Raw genomic sequence first — 20,020 nt, forward strand, 5'->3', positions numbered from 1 at the left:
CAGAGATCAATAAGTATATTTAATTCTACTTGTAAACCGCAATACATTTCCTGAATAGTGTAATGTGATATAATTCAATGGTTCAGAGTACTTCTTTCCTCTCAAAATGAGTGAGGATTTACTTAAGCAAATCTTTGGCTAATCGATTGATTCCATGACTCAAGAAAAGATGTGTTTCCATCTGCTTAAGGTATCAGGGCTAGGATACCTTGTTATTTACATTATTTGCACTATATTCCCATGTGTGAATGTAAACAATTTCTCTCCAAATCTGTCTCCTGATGCTGCGTGATAACAGGAGCTCAAGCTGCTGAAAAATCGTGCTTCGACATAAACAGTGTTGGTTTAACTTATGGCTATTGCCGAAAGGTGGATGATATGCACATTCCATGTAAAGCGGGGTAAGGATTTTGACTTTTTCCTACTGCGGGTTCCAAGGATAAAGGTAGGTTTATCCCCTATTTGGAGAAAATGAACTTGGAGATCTGTCATACAAGTAGTTTTGGGAGGAGACACATGGAGATCATGGTTAGATAGCACCACATGCTCCATCCCTATAGCTTCCATCCTTTGAATTTTTAGAGTATTCATTTTCCCATATCTTAATGGATAGGAACTAGATCTCCATCCTGCCTCTGATGATATTTACCTCTGTGTCATTGACCAAGTTTCTTAACCTTTGCTAGCCATTATTTCCTCAAGCTGATTCATATTTGAAGCAGTAGCAACAGGGGATCTAGCAAAGGTCTCTTGCGAAATATGGGAATTAGCTGAGTTTTGCAGGAAGCTATGAAGACAGAAGTGAGAAAGGAGAATGGTCCAGGCATGGGGGAAAGCCAGTGCAATGGCAAAAAAGATGGGAAATGCACTTATCATATGTGAAGAAAAGCAATTGGGTAAATGTGACTTAACCAGAGTGTATGGATTGGAGTTAGAGATAAGAAAATTAGAAAGGTAGGAAGAAGACAGGTTGTGAAAAACATTAAGTGCCTAACAAAGGAGTTTCTATTTCATTTTGGAGGCAATGGGGAATTGAGTAGAGGCAAGATATGATAAAACCTGCTTTTCAGAAGCAACCCTTTGTCAGTTGAGTAGAAGATTGATTGGAGTGGGAAGAGAGTTGAGGAAGAGAGAACAATTAGAAGGCTATTAGAATAGTGAAGGTGAGAGATTATGATGGTATAAACCTAGGATGTATTCATGTGACTAAAGAAAAGGAGATGTATCCCAGAGATTGTGTGGCAAAAGAAAATATAATATTTAGCAATTGACTGAATAGAAGGAGGAAATGGGGATGCCATCAGGATATTAACTAAATGGAAAGAAAATTGCCATACCCATTGGAACCATGTAATAACCTTCCTCAGGAGGGAGGGGTTTTTCACTCATATCTGAGATGTAATAAAAGGGTACATGGTTCAAATGCTGTGGAATTTGGTACCTGAGGTTCATGCTCTGCCTTTCAGAGACCTTGATTTAGTGATCCCCTGTCCTTGAAAGAAAAGAAGATAGCTTTGTCAACTGTCTAGAGAGATCAAGGGAAATATTTTAATGAAACATCTTGATATGTATCCATTTACAGAGGTTGTGGTTAGGGAACGAAGAGAATTGAATTGAAACTCAGAGCAAGAGAGGTGGTCAGAGCAAGAACTGCTGGCCATGCACATTCTTTAGCAAGGGTATACAGTTCCCATGACCCATTGGAAGGAGTGCTAGGGTACAAACAACCGTATCTCCATAGGAAGTGGCTGAATCCAATGCCTGCTACCCATTAATTAATTAATTAATTAATTCATTCATTCATTCATTCATTCATTCATTCCATATGGATTTACCAAGCACTTATTAACATGCAAGACATTAAGGATATGAAGACAAAACAAAGAATAGTCCCTTCCCTAAAGGAGTTTGCATTTTCCTGATTATTCAGCTCCTTTCAAACTGTTCTTTAGACTGATAGTATCAAACTCAAATACATTAGAACTAAGCCATACATAAGGATCCCTGTGGACTGAATGTTGATTTAGAAAACCACAAATTAACATTATCTATGTTTTATCATATTTTATTTATTGATATTAAACTGTTTTAAATTGCATTTTAATCTGGTTGGCCATACTGGGTTGCATTGCAGGAAAAAAAGCCAGTTTGACACTTATGTTTTAAATGATTATCCTCACCCCACTATTGTTAAATAGTTCTTGTTCCTTCTGCCCCCTCCAGGAGTTCCATTTGTGGCAAGTTGTACTGTTATGGAGGATCAGATGTTTTGCCCTGGAAAGGGAAGATCATGTCTTTCCTAACCTGTAAAACATTTTCATCAGATGACAACCAAGACATTTCCATGGTGGCTAATGGAACCAAATGTGGAAACAATAGTGTATGTTGACATTAGGGGTCTTTGCTCTAAGGTATATTTGATGCCTAGTTATTGGGGTCAAATCCACAGGCAGGACAGCTTGTTCATGTGTGCATAGGGGGCAGGGTGGAAAATGTATGACTCAAATGATGAACCCACTGATCTTATAATAAATGATGCCACTTAGATGAGGCAGTTTGGTTTAGTGGGTAAAGAATCAGCCTTGGAACTGACTACCTGCCTTCAAGACCTGCCTTTATCATATACTATTGTATGGCCTTAGGTAGATCAATTAACATCTTAATATGCCACTAGTAGATATCCAGTAGAAGATAGCTAGATAATTCTAAAAGGCTATAACTTTTAGAGAAGATGCCCACCTGAATTAGTGGAGGGATTTTCCTCTTCCTGGAGTTCCCTATACCACTTAAGTCCCAGGTCTAATCTCTACTGCCTTCTTTTCCCTAGTTTACACCAGGAAGGCTTCCCATAGCAATCCTTCCTAATCTTTCCAATGCAATGAATCCTTAGGGTAGCAGGAATCAAGGACTGGATAGAGAGAGTCAAGATACCTGTGTCTGAATTCTGGCATTTCCATCTACTAGCTGTGAGACTTTGGCCAAGTCACTTCTCTTTTCTTGGCCTCAGTTCCCTCAAGTTTGATATTTGAAGGATGAACTAGATTATTGTTAAAATCCATTTTACCTTTGTGAGCCTATGAATCTCAGTCCTACTCCTTTCCTGGCACAGAGACAGTGTGGAGTAGTGGGGAAAATTCTGCACTTGGAGCGAGGATTTAGGTTCATGTTTCATAATAGACATTGAAAAAAATGCCTATATGACCTTAGGTGAGTCACTTAAATGTTCTTGTCATTCTTTTTTTTTTTTAACCTGTACAATTAGAGAGGTGGCCCGGGTGACTTCTAATGTCCATTTGGCTCTAATTTATTTTCCTGTGTGATATCCCAAACCAAGACAATCCAGTGAGTTATCTTTAATGGACCCAGAATCGGGAAGACTGGAGTTCAAATGTGACTTCAGAGACTGACAAGCTATGAAGGTGACCCAGGAAAGTCAGTTAACCTCTCCATGCCTCAATTTCCTCATATATAAAATGGGGATAACAATAACACCTACTTCCCATGGTTGTTGTGAGAATCAGTTCCTTATTTTAATTGTCTACTATGTGTAAGGCGTAGTGGTAGACCACAAAAATATACAAGCTAGTCTGCTCTCAGGAAATTTGCATTTTATTTTGAGGGACTACTGTTACAACACATTTTAAAAATGAGAAGATGAGCATGTACACATGACAACATGAGGAGGAAGGAGGAACCAAGGGAAATATGTGTCCTTCACCCTCATACTGAAGATTGTGATTCTTTTAGCAAGCAATTTTTCCATGGATTTTGTAAATGAACAGACCTGAAGCTCAAGGGGTGGGGGGTGGGGGTGAGGGGAGGAATAATGTCCTATTCCTTTTTATCTCTGTCCCTCTAGGTATGCATCAATGGAGATTGTATAGACATAGAGAATGCCTACAAGTCATCAAATTGTTCATCAAAGTGCAAAGGACATGCAGTAAGATCAAATCATTGATTTCTAAAGCTCCTTGAATCCCAAGCAATTTTAAGGCAACTGTGAAATTCAGCAAACATTTATTTAGTGCTTACTACAACCAGAGCATTGTGCAAACTCAGGGAAAACACACAGTTTGGAAAAAGATATGCTCCTTGCTCTCAGTGAGATTATATTTTACAAAAAGGTGAGGTAGTGGTAGAATAAGACAGAAATGAATATAACTAAAATAGACAAGGTTTCATGATAAGATTAGAGAGGGGAAAACTAAAGTCAAAGGGAAGATCATTGATCATGGAAGAATCAGAAATTGCTTCCTGAAAGGTGATAGTAGAGTTTTGATTAATATACAGGTAGAAATTAAAGAGGTCAAAAGGAAAAGGGAGCACATTTTAGCCAAAAGGCTCAGGGTTAAGAAAGTTCAGAAGTAGAATTTAGGAAGTGTACAGGGAGAAGGGATGACCCAGTCTGCTGAGGTGATGGAAGGTGTTTTTTTGTTTGCTTGTCTGTTTTTTAACTACGTTGGGAAAAGGAAAAATTATGGGACAATGATAATTAACTACAGAAAGAAGGAAGAGTTTCTCAATTGTCATTGTGTTTCTTTTTTTATTTATCAAATAGAATGAGTACCTTTTAGATTAGAAAGGGAAGAATAAAAATTACTATAGGGGAAGCACTGTGGAAAGAGTACTGGTTCTGGAAAGGAACTGAATTCAAATCCCACCTCTAGTGATTACTACTTTATGACCTTGGATTAATCATTTATCCTCCCTGGGCCTCACTTTCCTGATCTGTAAAATGACAATAGGACTAGATAGACAAGGAGGACCCTCCCAGCCCTGTGCATGCAAAAATATAATGGAAAACATCCTTGCCTCATGAAGCCTACATTCTCCTAGAGTGGGAAGTGAGGAGAGGGAGCTACTCAATATTTTGTTTTCTTTTGTTTTTAATTTTGCTATAGAAATACTATAATGATCAGCCTGGTAGATGTGAATGTTAGATTGGATGCAGTAGAGATGATGGCAGGAAGACCATCTAGGTGGGTCTTGAGGTAGTACTGAGTAGCAGTAGTGAAATAAGCAAGGTGGGGATGACACAAAGGCACGCTGGAGAGATGAAATCATCCAAATAAAACATTGATCAGAGAACGGATAGGGAACAAGAGTCAAAAGTTACCCCAAGGTTTTGAATATTGGAAACTGGTGGTACTGATGCGGGCTGGAATTTAGGGTCAAATTGATCTTGAGTTGTCCCAAAAGAATTACAAGACTCAGTGACTCAGTTTCCCAAGTTTTATTGCAATACTGTGAGTGACCACAGGGAGAGAGCCAGAATATTGAAAAGGTATCTCTGAAATAGTGAAAGAAAAGACAGTTATATTTATAGTATAGATAAATAGATTCATCAGTCTCATTATAATAATCTCTACCTTGGGGAAGTACAAGGGAGGGCCTGTCCTCGTAATATTCTCCACCGTGGGGTGTTACAGGGGAGGGCTTATCCTAATTTGGAGTTCCTGGGGTCCTAAGTCAACCCCCAAAGCGGGTACCTTTTTCAGTGGAGGTGTGTTTTGGGGTTTTACACATCATAAGGTGAAGTTGGGGACAAATTTGGCCTTTCCTGTACATGTCTCCTTCTGTTTCCCATGGATAGTTTCAAAACATAATTTTTTTTTAATTTCTCGTCTAAATTTCTATAGGCTGTCATTTCCTTTATTGTTATTTGATCTGACCCTTTATGGTCCCATTATGGGTACTGATTTCTGTGGGTAAGAGAACCTAGCATTTTGATTTGTAAGTTATCCATTAACTGGGATCTGAATCCCTTTTAGAGCTAATATCTGAATTAGAGCTTGGGTCCTAGGCTTTTCTATTAACCACTTTTTGCCTTCTACATCAGTACCACAGACAAACAGAGTGAAATAAGGATGAAAAGAAACAAATGCATTTAGTGAGAAGGGCAATGAACTTGGTTTGATAAATTTGGCAATTCTTGGGTAACCAGAAGTACTTGGGCTGTTTACACTCCTATTCCTTAGAGGGGCAGCAAAGCTCAACAGAAAAAGCATTGGATTTTTGGAGTCAAGGGACCTGCATTCAAATCCTGGTTCTGCCAGTTACTACTTGCATGACCTAAGGCAATCCATTTTCCCCATCTGTAAAAATGAAGGGATTGGGAGCAGCTAGGTGGCACAGTGGATAAAGCACTGGCCCTGGATTCAGGAGGATCCGAGTTCAAATCGAACCTTAGACACTTGACACTTACTAGCTGTGTGACCCTGGGCAAGTCGCTTAACCCTCATTGCCCTGCAAAAAAAAATGTAAATAACAAAATAAAATAATAGAAGAAGGGATTAGACTAAATGACCTCTCAAGGTCCTTCCCTAATAAAAATCTATGATCCTATGATCTAAAGAAGCTTGATTGATAACAATCTCTCTGAAGCCAGCAGTGACGTGGACTGCCCTTTGACTGCCAGAGAGGATAATGAAGTACCTGTCTACCTGGTCAGCAGCTGCCATTGATCCTTTTGTTAAAACTTCTAAGTGATAAAAAAGCATGGGGGGGGGGCAGGAGGGGGAAGGGTTGTTAATAAACTGTATCTGTCTCTGCTTCTCTAGGTTTGTGACCATGAGCTTCAATGTCAGTGTGAAGAAGGATGGTTACCTCCCAACTGTGACAATTCCACCATTGTTTTCCGTGAGTATTCTTAACTTTATTACTATAGGTGGTGACCTGTGACAATTCATGTCCATTCTTTATCTTGTTCTTGGCAGTAAAGCTTGGGTGGGTCTTCATGCCTCTCTTCAAGGCACATACACAATCAACTAAAAACTTTATTAGTTGGCTTTTGCAATAAATTAGCTTCATGAATCATGATGATATATCCCATGTATATGTAGTGCTTTTAGGTTCACATCAATTTTACTCAGCACTTCTCTGGATATCAGGTCTCCAAACATCTTGTGCAGAATGGAGTCAGTTCTATTCCATGTAAAGGGCAGCAGACAAGGGATGTGTCCCACTTCTGACACCATTATTGATGTGGCAGAGAATAAAATCTGGAAGTGAAATAATTTAGAAATCATTTTATTAAGGTGTCTGTAAGAAGAGAGAGTTGAAAAATGGGTGGTCCATTGTGAGAAAACCCATGTAAGAATTTCTGGGACTCAGTGTTGGAGAAGTATCAAAGGTCTTTATACATTCGCACACAAATGGGCCAGCTCCCTAATGGAAATGGCAGGGAGCTTGGGACTCAGGAGACCTTTTATCTCACCAGCCCCTCCCTTCTTCCTCAGTTATAATTTGCGTGCCAAGATACTGGCACCAAATGCTAGCCAATTGGAATGCAGTATAGTCAAAGGGACAGCCCTCTAACCTCCTCCCTTCTTCCTCAGAGGAGAGGAAGAGCCCTCCAAACTTTTCCCCCATCATGTGATCCTGATTTCTGGGGAGGGGCAGGGAAGGAAAGGAACCATTAGTAAACCCCCTTCTCCCACCTGAAATTCACCTTCCAGACATTAATTGTTTCCCAGACAACTTCAATCGGCTTTTGAAGGGGGCCCATATTTTCCCACATCCATTCTACCTGAGTGTGTCTGTAAGCTGTACATTATATAGAATTCAAAGACACAAAGAAACAGTTACTAGTTGACTTACAAGAAGGCACTTTCCAGAAGAAACATGTGGGTTGCATGAGATGTATAGTAGGAGAAAACTCCTCACATGCCTCGCATTAATCTTTAGATCTGACTGGGCTTCTGGTTAGAAGGTCTTGAGATAAGTATTTAACAAATCTGGTCTCTAGGCAACAGTTCTGGTTCTCAGTCATACAAGCCTAGATTTAAACAATGAAATGAAGTTTCTCCACAATTTCTCCCTTTTTGGAGATTTAGGTCCAACATTCCTATACCAGCAGAAGGACATTTGTAGAAGTAGATAGCAAAAACATTATTAAAATAACTAGGTCAGTGGACGTATTTCTTTCAGTGCTCATTTCATCAAGAGTTTGATAGAATTCCTTCAAGAACCGATAGGGATCAGATTGGTGGCAACTCATAATCACAGGGACCAAATTGGGTAAATATAAAAGGCTGAAAGTCAGGGAACTTAGATTTGTACCCTATAAAATACAGGGAAGTTTCCTAGAAGACAAGTATCACAAAAACTTTTTTTGACAAATTTACAATTTCATGCTTTTACTTGATGTCATAAAAGTTGGGAAAAAAAACCCAAAAACCCGTTCATCAGAGTCATAATCTGATGCATCTCCTAAGGAAACAAACCTATTTAAATAGTCCCTATAGGTGAACTAATTACAATGATCAATTAAACCATATATAATCAACTTATTTTATCTTGAATCTTAGCTGTCCTGGGTAGTTATCTGATACTTAGAAACATTTTATTTTCTTTCTTTTAAAAAATTATTTAGTTTTAATATTCATTTTTTGGTCAATTTTGAGTTCCATTGCTTCAATTCCTTCTTCACCCATTGAGAAGGCAGAAAATATGAGATCCTTATATATGTGAAGTCATGCAAAACATTTTCCCACATTCCCATGTAGCAGAAAAAAGCAAGAAAAATAAAGAAAAATTTAAAAAGCTTGCTTCAATCTTCACTCAGAGTTAAGCAGTTCTCTATTTGCTGGTGAATAACATTTTTCATCAAAAATCCTTTAACATTGTCTTTAATCATTGTCTTGACCACTGCAGCTAAATCTTACACAGTTGATCATCATTACAATATTGTTGTTACTAGATACAGTGTTTTCCTGGTATTTCTCAGTTCAATTTGCATCACTTCATATAAGTCTTTTCATTTTTTTTCTAAATTCATTCTGCTCATAATTTCTTATAGAACAAGAGTGTTCCATCATAAACATATACCATAACTTGTTGAGTCATTTCCAAATTGATGGACATTCCCTCAATTTCCTTTATTTTGTTTTTGCTACCACAAAAATAATGGCTATAAATAGTTTTATACATATAGATCCTTTGCCTCTTTCCTTTCATCTTTTTGAGATACAGACCTAGTAGTGGTATTGCTGTGTCAAAGAATATCCACAGTTTTATAGCCCTTTGGGCATAGTTCTAAGTTGTTTTACAGAAAGGTTGGTCCAGTTCACAACTCTATCAGCAATGTGTTAATGTTCTAATTCTTTCGCAAGTCTCCCAGTATTTATCTTTTTCTTTTTCTATCATGTTACCTACTCTGAGAGGTTTGAGGTGGTAACTCACAGTTATTTTAATTATATTTCTCTAATCAATAGTCATTTTGATAATATTTTCATATAATGATAGCTTTGATCTATGCTTCTTCAAGATTTCCTGTTTATATTCTTTGACCATAAATTGGGAAATGACTTATTTTGTTTTTATAAAGTTGACTCAATTCCCAATATATCTAAGAAATGTGGCCTTTATCAGAAAACAAAATTTTCTGTAAGTCTCTATCCTCCTTCCCCCTCTGCCCAGTTTCCCATTTTCCTTCTAATTTTGGCTGCATTGGTTTTGTTTCTGCAAAAACTATTTTTTAAATTTCATGTGATCGATATTATAATTTTACTTCCCATGATCTTCTCTATCTCTTGTTTGGCTACAAATGCATTACTTTTCCATATATCTGACGGATACATTTTTCAATACTCCCCTAATTTGCTTATATCACTCTTTATATCTAAATAATATACCCATTTTGCACTTATCTTGGTATATACTGTGAGATATTGGTCTATGGCTAGTTTCTGCCAAAATGTTTTCCATTTTTTCCCAGCAATTTTTGTTAAACTGTAAGTACTTACCCTTAAAGTTTAGATCTTTGGATTTATAAAACATTAACTTACTAATGGTATATTGTGTACCTAATCTCTTGCATTGATGAATCACTCTATTTCTTAGCCAATACCAGATTGTTATGATGATTAATGAATGCTTTCTAATATTGTTTGAAATCCAGAACTATCAGGCCTTCTTCATTCCCATTTTTTCATTGATTCCTTTGATATTCTTGATCTTTTGTCCTTTCAGATGAATTTTATTATTTTTTCTAGCACTATAAAATAATTATTTAGAAGTTTGGTTAGTAGGACACTAAATAAGTAAATTAATTTAGGTAGAATTGTCATTTTTATCATATTGCTCAGCCTACCCATGAACAGTTAATATTTCTTCAGTTGTTCATATCTGACTTAATTTGTGTGAAAAACTGTTTTGCAATTGTGTTCATATGGTTCCTTGGTTTGTGTAGGGAAGTAGGCTCCCAGGTATTTTATATTATCTACAACTAAATTGAATTTCTCTTTCTATTTCTTCCTGCTGAGTTTTGTTGGTGAAATATAGAAATGCTAATGATTTATATAGGGTTTTTTAATACCTTACAACTTTGCTAAAGTAAATTACTTCAACTAAATTTTGAGCTAATTTTCTAGAGTTCTCTAAGTATAGGACCGTATCGTCTGCAAAGAATGAAAGTTTTATTTCCTTGTTATCAATTCCTATTCCTTCAAATTTCTTCACCTAATCTTATTGCTATACCTAGCATTTATAGCTGAATATTGATGAATGGAGCATTAATGCACATCTTTTGCTTTACTGCTGATCTTATTGGGAAGGCTTCTAGTTTATCTGTTTTACTAGAAATGCTTTCGTTTGGTTCTACATATATTCTACTTATCATTTTAAGAAAGATTTCATTTATTCCTATGTCAAGAATAGAAATAAATTCTAATGTTTAAAAACATTAGAAATTTTTTTTTTACCAGGAACGGGTATTGTATTTTCTCAAAAGCTTTTGCTTCATCTATTGAGATAATCATAAGATTTTTGTTGTTTTTGTTATCCTTATGCTCAATTATGTTTATAGTTTTTCTAACATTGAGCCAGCCCTACATTAATGGTGCAGAAATTTCACCTGGCATTAATCTCACCTAGTCATAGCACATTATATTGCTATAATCTGCTTGCTAGTATTTTGTTTTTGCATCGGTATTTATTAGATAAAGTCTTCTTTCCCCTTGTTTTCCTCTTTCTGGTTTAGGTACCAAGACCATATTTGTGTCACAGAAGGAATTTTACAGGGTTCCTTTATTTTTTTACTCCCCCCCTCCAATTAGCTCATATAGTATTAGGATTGATACTTTAAAATGTGTGACAGGATTCAATTGTAAATCTATCCTGTCCTCAGAATTTGGGGGAAGGCATTTATGGCTTTTTAAACTTCTTTATCTAAAATATGGTTAAGTAGTTGATTTCCTCTTCTGTTTCCCTGGACATTTTAAAGAAAATTTCCCATTCCGAAATGAAATAGCAGAACAGGGAAACCAAGCCAAGAGGATCCTACCATGATATGCACTGCCAATTTGTTATTATGGTTCAGTTACATCAGTTGTGTCCAGCTCTTCATGACCCCATTTAGGGTTTTCTTGGCAAGGAGACTGGGGTGGTTTGGCTTTCCCTTCTCCAGCTCATTTTACAAATGGGGAAACCGAGGCAGATGGGGTTAAGTGAATTGACCATATAATAAGTGTCTGAGACCAAATTTGAACTCAGGATAATGAGTCTTTCTGATTCCAGGCTTGGCACTTGATTCTAAAGATTTATGGTGGCAGTCTCACATTTTGCTTCTTGAAATATTTCACCATTTATTAAAATTTTTACAGCAAAAATATTACATTTTAATTACACATTTAATCTCTAGTTTATAATATCACAGTTTTCAACAAACCAGGAAAAAGTTCTCATTTCTTTGCTTGTCTGACTATATGCTTGAGATGTATAGTGGGAGAAAACTCCTTACATTCCCTGAATCACTCTTTTTTTTTTTTTTTTTTTTTTTTTTGGTGAGGCAATTGGGGTTAAGTGACTTGCCCAGGGTCACACAGCTAGTACGTGTCAAGTGTCTGAGGCCGGATTTGAACCCAGGTCCTCCTGAATCCAGGGCCTGTGCTCTATCCACTGCGCCACCTAGCTGCGCCCCCTGCATCACTCTTTAGATCTGACTGCGTTTCTATTCAGCATAACCTGGGTCCTGAGTTAAGCATTAATGAAATCTCATTTCTAAGCAACAGTTCTGGTTTCCCAGCCATGTAGGACTTGGTTAATACAATGCAATAAAATTTTCCCACACAAGTTTACATTATTGAATTAAGCTTTCCACAAAAAGAATAAGGACACACACCCTGAGTTAAAAAGGAGAGCAGGAGATTTGGTACCTCTGAGCCATGTGCTTTATGCCAAATCTCCCCATGAAAAGTCTAAGGATTTCTTTCATGGTTTCCCTCCCCCCCACCCTTCCCTTCCCTTGCTCCTAAATAAACTATCACCTTGTTCTAACTAAAAAAAAAAAAAAAAAAAAAAAAAAAAAGGAGAGCAGTCGGGGCAGCTACGTGGTGCAGTGGATAGAGCACCGGCCCTGGAGTCAGGAGTACCTGAGTTCAAATCCGGCCTCAAACACTTACTAGCTGTGTGACCCTGGGCAAGTCACTTAACCCCAATTGCCTCACTAAAAAAAAACAAAAAACAAACAAACAAACAAAAAAAAAAAACAAAAACAAAAAAAAGGAGAGCAGTCCTCTTCAAGGGGGAAAAGACTATCTTATCTCCTTGGGCTACAATTCTCACTAGTCTGTGCAATTGTACTGTAGAGGCTGATGATAAGATCTTCATGGAAAGAAGTGGGAGAGGAGAAGAGACATTTTCCATGAAATGCATATTGGCTAGACAATAGCACTGTCCTTGGGACATATCAATGAGAAGATCCCTTGGTCCTTAGTCATCCCAAATCCCAGGGTATGTGGATCTCACCTTCATGGATAGGTTCTTTTTGCTTTTCTCATTCTAAAACCAAGGGGTCCAATGCACACTATTCCAGAAGAGATGTTGTTGACATTTACCATTAAAAATGGGTCCAAGAACTGTGAAAGACTTAACTATTCTCAAAAATACAATGATCTGGGCAGCTAGGTGGCACAGTGGATAAAGCACCAGCCCTGAATTCAAGAGGACCTGAGTTTAAATCCAGCCTTAGACACTTGACACTTAACTAGCTGTGTGACCCTGGGCAAGTCACTTAACCCTCATTGCCCCACCAAAAAAGAAAGTGGATCCATGGGGGCAGCTAGGTAGCACAGTGGATAAGTCACCAGCCCTGGATTCAGGAGGACATGAGTTTAAATCTGGCCTCAGACACTTGACACTCATTAGTTGTGTGACCCTGGGCAAGTCACTTAATCCTCATTGCTCCACAAAGAAAAGAAACATAAACAAAAACAAAATGAAAATGGGTCCAAAATTAGGATATAGGTGGAAATCCATGGTACCTGATGCAAGGCAACAAACATTTATTAAGCACTTATTATTTTTCAGATATTGTGCAAGGTGCTAGAATGCAAAGAAAGCACAAAACACTCCCCCTTCTCAAGGAGGTTATAATTATAATGGTAGAAATGGGCAAATAATGATACACATTTAAGAAATATATGGAGGGGAGAGATGGTCATCAGAGAGGAAGCTGGAAGATCAGGAAAGGCTACCTATAGAAGGTGCCATTTGAGTTGAGGCTTGAAGGAAAATAGGAAAGAGTGGATGAAGAGGGAAACAGGAAAATCTTATTTCATCTTTATCACCATGTGTTACATATCTTCAGGTTCAAAGTATTCACTGCTTTTTGCCTATATGGATGGGGACTTTTGATGGTATTTGCAAGACATAAAGAAAACATTTTCTTAGAGTCATTTGTTAGGTACACTCCATCCTTGACCAGAAGTCTATCATTCTTATTTTTGAAATGATATTTCGGAAACCATAATAACACTCTTGGGCACCATCTCCTCAGCCAGCTGTTCCCTTTCTTTTGCTTGTCAGTCATTCCAAGTCATGTCTGACTCTGTCACCTCATTGGTGGTTTACTTGGCAAAGATTCTGGAGTAGTTTTCTCTTTTATAATTGAGGAGACAGAAAATACATCATTTGCATAGGTTGCCTTATACATTTTATAACTCTATGGCCCTGGACATATCATTTAACATCACTAGGTCTCAGTGTTCTCAAATGTAAAATGGGAAGGTTGGCCTTGATGTCTTCTAAGGTCTTTTTAGGTCATAGATCCATGATCATTTGTATCTTGCAATCCTTTCATCACTTTTTTTGGGGGAGCAGGGCAATGAGGGTTAAGTGACTTGCCCAGGGTTATACAGATAGTAAGTGTCAAGTGTCTGAGGCCAGATTTGAACTCAGTTACTCCTGAATCCAGGGCTGGTGCTTTATCCACTGTACCACCTAGCTGTCCCCTCATCACTTTTAATAGAGATCTCTATGCCTAATTCCTTTCCTGCCTCCCTCCCTCCCTTCCTTCTTTCCTTCCTTCCTTTCATTGACACAGACACTCGTGGTAAGGGCATTTCCTTTTAAAATGAAGGTTGGCACCTGATGTCTTTAACCATGGGACTGTATTGTTATTCTTGTCTTACATTTGGTAGTGGTCCTTTGTTAGGTAAAGATTATTCCTTTCTTCATATCTGCTTGTTCTATAAATTAGATACCAGGTGAGCCTTCTAGACTTAACCACAAGTAACTCAATAATAATACAAAAAGGATTCTTAAAGCAAATGAAATACATAAGTAAAATGATGACATGATTTTCTGGCATTTACAAAACCCTTTGCATATATATATATATATATATATATATATATATATAAAATTTACCATAGAAGGTAGATGCTAGAAAGTGAAACTTAGGCTTTGCCAAGTAAAATGCTCTACCCAACATAACATCCATTCCTTACTAATTTATAACCTCAGGGCAGCTAGGTGGCATAGTGGATAGAGCACCAACCCTGGATTCAGGAGTACCTGAGTTCAAATCCGGCCTCAGACACTTAACATTTACTAGCTGTATGACCTTGGGCAAGTCACTTAACCCCAATTGCCTCACCAAAAAAAAAGAAAATTATAACCCCTAAGATCACAGTTGTGGTTTGGAAGACTCCATAAAATGCTCCCTTCATTGAAGTGGTTAACTTCCCTTTTTAAACACCAACAAGCATAAGCCTGTTTATCCTTCAAGGTCTCCTGCACTTGGCAGCTCACTAAAGAACAGAGCAGTAAATTCTTAAACAAATGAACTCTTAAAACAAAAATGGATACTCTTTGAAATTGCAAACTCCTTCACATTTCAAGGTTATGCTGATAAATATTTAACAAAGAACCCGTAAAATATGTATGCAAAAATAATATATGATAAGCAAGATGCTAGGCAAGATTATTAACATTTTTCCCATCCCTTTCTTAAGTCTACACAGTCAACCAAGCAAGAAATCAAGCCCTGATTGATAGTGTTTGCCAATTTCTGAGTTGTAAATACTGGCACTGAACATGGAACAATTAACTCTCACAAACTAGTTTGAGTTGACTCCATCAAACTTTTATATGCGTTATGACACATAACACATGCAAACATACACCTCCCTTTTAACAGCCACCTATCAAATCTTCTGTGATAATAGAGGTGCTAGGAATTTGAGGTTCCACAATCAAATCCTTCTAGTTCTTGGTGTACAAATGGGCTGATTCTAGCTACCTTTTTTCCATGTCTATGTCTGGCTTCAAGCATCTAGAAACTTATGGTGAAGAATTCTTAACTGTCTCTAATTCTTCAGGAAAGGTATATCTCTTCAATCAAAGAACAAGCATTTACTAAGCTGGGCCTGGAGTCAGGAAGACTCATCTTCCGGAATTCAAAACTAGCTTCAGACACTTACTTGTTGTGTGACTCTGGACAAATCAGTTGTCCTTCTTTGCCTCAGTTTCCTCCTCTGTAAAATGAGCTGGTGAAGGAAATAGCAAAGCATTTAAGTATCTTTTCCAAGAAAACCCCAAGTGGGGTCACACAACTGAAAAATGACTGAACAAATGTCCTGTATCCTGTGTGCCTGATGCGTAGTGGGTGTATAAATGTTGATTGTTAGCTTAACTAACCATCAGAGACAGTGTCCATAATGGACGAGTGCATTTTCAATATCTTTTCCTGTTACCTGTAGCAAAAGACAAATAAGAGCTGAAAACAAATTTTATCCTGACTTTTCTCCTCCAATCTGCCCTTGATTCCCTCCCGAATTTTTGGATTCCTGCATTCTGGTGAGCTCATTTGGAGCTTCTGGGGGGTGGGTGTGGGTGGGCGGTGGGAGCTCTACCATTCCTGAGCTGGCCTCTTTTCTTATGGTCAAAGTGCCCTCTGGTTATGAACAAGCATTTCCCCATCCTGGCAGATATGATCTCCCTGTCACCACTCCTGGTTGCTAACTCCAATAATATAGAACAGTTTTCTTCAGATTACCATTTATCAGTTCAAAGTTGATCATCTTTCATACTCTTTTCTGTTAATCTGGGTTGCCCTGTGGTTTTCAAGGCAGTAAGGACCTTGTACTGTTCCTGCATGCTCCCATGGGTGTTTCTGGATGGTGCAGATTCCCCCTGTGATCATTTTGGGGAGGTTATTTTCTAGTTTGACCCAAACATGAGATCAAAGGATTGTAGATTTACAGCCCAAAGGGACCCAACACAAAAGGCTTCTAGTCCAACCCTTATATGCTATAAGTGAAGAAACAGGCACAGGGAGTTCATAAAATGATAGTACCATGGATTTAAGTCTGGGAAGGACCTCAGAGGTCATTCCCTTTAACCCCCTAATTTTATAGAGAAGGAAACTGATCACCCCGAAAGGGAAATGATTTGGCAAAGGTCCCACAGATGATAATGACTTCCTTGTCTTGCTAATACTGTTGTAACCAAGAGAAGGTAGCATGTTACAATGGAAAGAGTACCACCTCTGAAGTCAAAAGGTTGGAGTTCAAATCCTGCCCCTGACAGTTATTGCCTGTTTAACCTTGAGCTGGTTACTTAACTGTCCTTAGCACTCTATTTCCTCTTCTGTGAAAGGAGGAAATTGGACTAGACGAGGATTTATAACCTTTCTGTGTGTGTGTGTGTGTGTGTGTGTGTGTGTGTGTGTGTGAGTGATGGACACTTCCCCTTGGATGGAGCCTGATGAGCCTAGCATCCAGACTTTCATTCACCCCATACTTCCCTAGCCAGCACATGGCCTTCTCAAGGAATACAATCCACATTACTCTGAACAAAGCACTCTGCTTGACACTAAGGGTATAAAGAAAAGTCTCCTAGTAGAGGGTGGAAAGAAAGTAAGAAAATAGGCATTTATGAAGTACTTACCCTGGTCCAGGCCCTGCACTGGTTCTTCTGAATTCCAGGCTGCATCATCTCATGTATTTGGTTGATACCTCGTGTGTTTCTCACGTCAAGCCCTAGGAGTCTATAGCCTTTTTCCAATTGGAGGTTGGGAGGTGGGGAGAATTCCTCAATTAGAAGTGCTTTGTTGAGACTGGTGCCCAAAACCTCTGTCTGGCTCCCCCAGCTTAGGACACATGTGACAATTAGCTAGTTCTGCTTGCTTCGTCTTTATCACTTCCTGTTTGGTGTCTCCAGGACCAAGATGACTGTGTGTTCTGTCATGGATAAGAGCTTGAGGGCTTTTCCTTTTCCTTCTTATAACCCATTTTAGTTTGCAATTCAATCTAATTCAATAAACATTTTTTTCAGCCCTTGAATGAATACGGGCAAATCCTTAAGCTAGGTACCAGTGATACAAAAACATTAAACTGCATAGTTCTGGTCCTCAGGGAGCTGATACTCTAAATATATACTTTTATAGTACTCTATGATTTGCAAAGTACTTTGCTTAGGACAGTCAGTCAATAATCTTGTTATGAACTGAGCACTGGGCTAACCATGGAGGATATAAAGAAATACAAATGGGGAAGCTAGTTACTGCAGTAGATAAAGCAATGGCCCTGGATTCAGGATGACCTGAGTTCAGATCCAGCCTCAGATACTTGAAACTTATTGGTTGTGTGACCCTGGGCAAGTCACTTAACCCTCATTGCCCTGCAAAAAAAGAAAAATACAAAAAAATACAAAAACAGGAGAGTACAGGCTTTTGCCTTTGTTTTTGTGTCCTTAGATAAATGCCTAGCATGGAGTAGGTGACCACTGAATGCTCCTTGAAGATTAATGTGTATAATTGATTTCTATGTCTCCTCCTCCTCTCCCTTCCTTCAGGAAATTAAAATTCATTGATTCTATGAGTTGCTAGGGTGAAACTTCCCTCCCCCCATGCAGAGCCAATGACCCCTCTGTAACATAGTCTTAGAGAGCAACTTTGGGGACACTGAAAGGTGGAAGGTCATAAGAGAGAAGGTCATCACATGACAGACTTGAATTCAGTTATTTCTAGTTCCATAGACAAGACTGTATCTTTTATGCACCCTGTCAATTTATGTACACATTATTCTTCTCACTTTGCAGATTGAAAAAAAAAATGACATTCAGAGAAGGAGACTTATCCAAGGTCTTACATAGATAGAATGATTTGAAACAATATTGAGATTCCAAATCAAATATTCTTTCCAGAAAACCAGACATCTTTTTCTAGGGAAAAAGCATCTGTGGAAATGTCAACAAAAAGATAATATTTATTAATACAGGATCAAGTATGATAGAGGGGGAACAAAAAACTCTAATTCTAGAAACAGAGAACAGTCACAAATAGCCTCATTGTCTTGTGGAACAAAGGGGCTGTATGGGACAGTAAAAACAAATTTCTATTTGGAGTAAGTTCTAGATATTTGGCCTTATACAGAGAACTTTACCACCCTTATCATTAGTTTTTCCCAGTTGCAAAATGAAAATATCAGACTAAATGACCTTCAATGTCCTTTCCAGTTCTAAATCTACATGCCCATGTCTCCAGGGGACACTAACTGGGATGATTAAGTCCCTTACTATAAAAAGAGATATTAGGATATGACCAGAAGTTGAGAAGTTGAGATTTGGAAAGGAGGTGGAAATTACGTGTTCCCTTTCACCTATGCCCTGTTTTTGCTGCAGTGTTTGTTTTCAATTGAGATTTCTCCATCAATGTGCTCAATATCTCATATATATGCACTGCATTCTCAGTGTTGTCAATTTTCCCATTGTGTCTCTAGATTATAGATTTCTCAATTATAGTCTCAAAGTCATAGCTTTCTCCATTCTGTCTTCAGGACCTTAAATTTTTCCATTGTGTCATCAAGGTTGTAGATTTCTTTATTGTGTTCTCAACATTGTAGATTTCTCCCTAATGTTTTCAACGTTGTAGGTTTATCCATTGTGTTCTTTTTTTTTTTTACTGTGTTCTTAATGTTAAAGTTTTATTCATTTTTTCCTCAACATTATAGATTTCTCCATCATGCTGTCAGAGTCTTAGGTCTTTTCTTTATATTCTCAACATTACAGATTTTTCCATTGTTATGGGTATACTGGTTGCACTCTCCATCATAATTATCATTGCTGCAATTATCCTCCGACATCAAAGCAGAGCTAAGAGGAAAAAAGTTCAGAGGTAAGGCTGCTTCCCCCATGCCAGAGATTCTCACCCCAATTTTGTGACATTCATAAAGGTGATCTCAATGGGGCAGGGGTCCAAAATTTTCACAGCAAAATTAATATTAGTTCATTTTTAAAAATAAAATGAATACATGACCAAATGTACTTTTGGTATTGGAGGAAGAAGGGAATGTCACAAAAATCATTCAAACCATGGTAGCAAAGCAACTTCTAAAAGGATGAATTATTATATATACCATAAGGAGAAAAATAATATTAATTAAAGCGCTGACAATATAGATATAGAATTTTATGCTTTCCACAGCTATTACCTTACTTGATTCTCAAAGTAGTTCTGCAAGGCAATTGTCCAGGTGGTATAACCCAGTTTTAGAGATAAGAACCGAGGCACAGAAAAGCTAAGTGATTTTAAATGTTTACATGTTAATTTCCTAAGGAGGAGGGAAATGTAATAATAATGAAATACGTTATAATTTCATTGCATTTTTCCTTGTCTTTCCCCAATGGCACTGAGTGGTAGATAGCACCAATGTTATTATATCCACTTTACAGATGAGAAAAGTAAAACAAAGAGATATTAAATTACTTCCCCACAGTCACGCATTGAGGAAGTGAG

The 20,020-nt window shown here is 37.9% G+C and overlaps 1 protein-coding gene across 1 annotated transcript in view; it reads left to right on the plus strand.

The window, feature by feature from the left end:
• ADAM28 (ADAM metallopeptidase domain 28) overlaps window positions 1–20,020 on the plus strand; it is a 97,197-nt gene that overhangs the window by 74,499 nt on the left and 2,678 nt on the right. The window contains exons 15-19 of the mRNA XM_043981292.1: window positions 299–401; window positions 2,224–2,380; window positions 3,860–3,940; window positions 6,561–6,639; window positions 19,294–19,399. Of these exons, the coding sequence (XP_043837227.1) occupies window positions 299–401; window positions 2,224–2,380; window positions 3,860–3,940; window positions 6,561–6,639; window positions 19,294–19,399 (526 nt within the window). The remainder of the gene's footprint in view (window positions 1–298; window positions 402–2,223; window positions 2,381–3,859; window positions 3,941–6,560; window positions 6,640–19,293; window positions 19,400–20,020) is intronic.

This window comes from Dromiciops gliroides, chromosome 2 (genome assembly GCF_019393635.1).
Source record: "Dromiciops gliroides isolate mDroGli1 chromosome 2, mDroGli1.pri, whole genome shotgun sequence".
NCBI classification, from domain to species: Eukaryota; Metazoa; Chordata; class Mammalia; order Microbiotheria; family Microbiotheriidae; genus Dromiciops; species Dromiciops gliroides.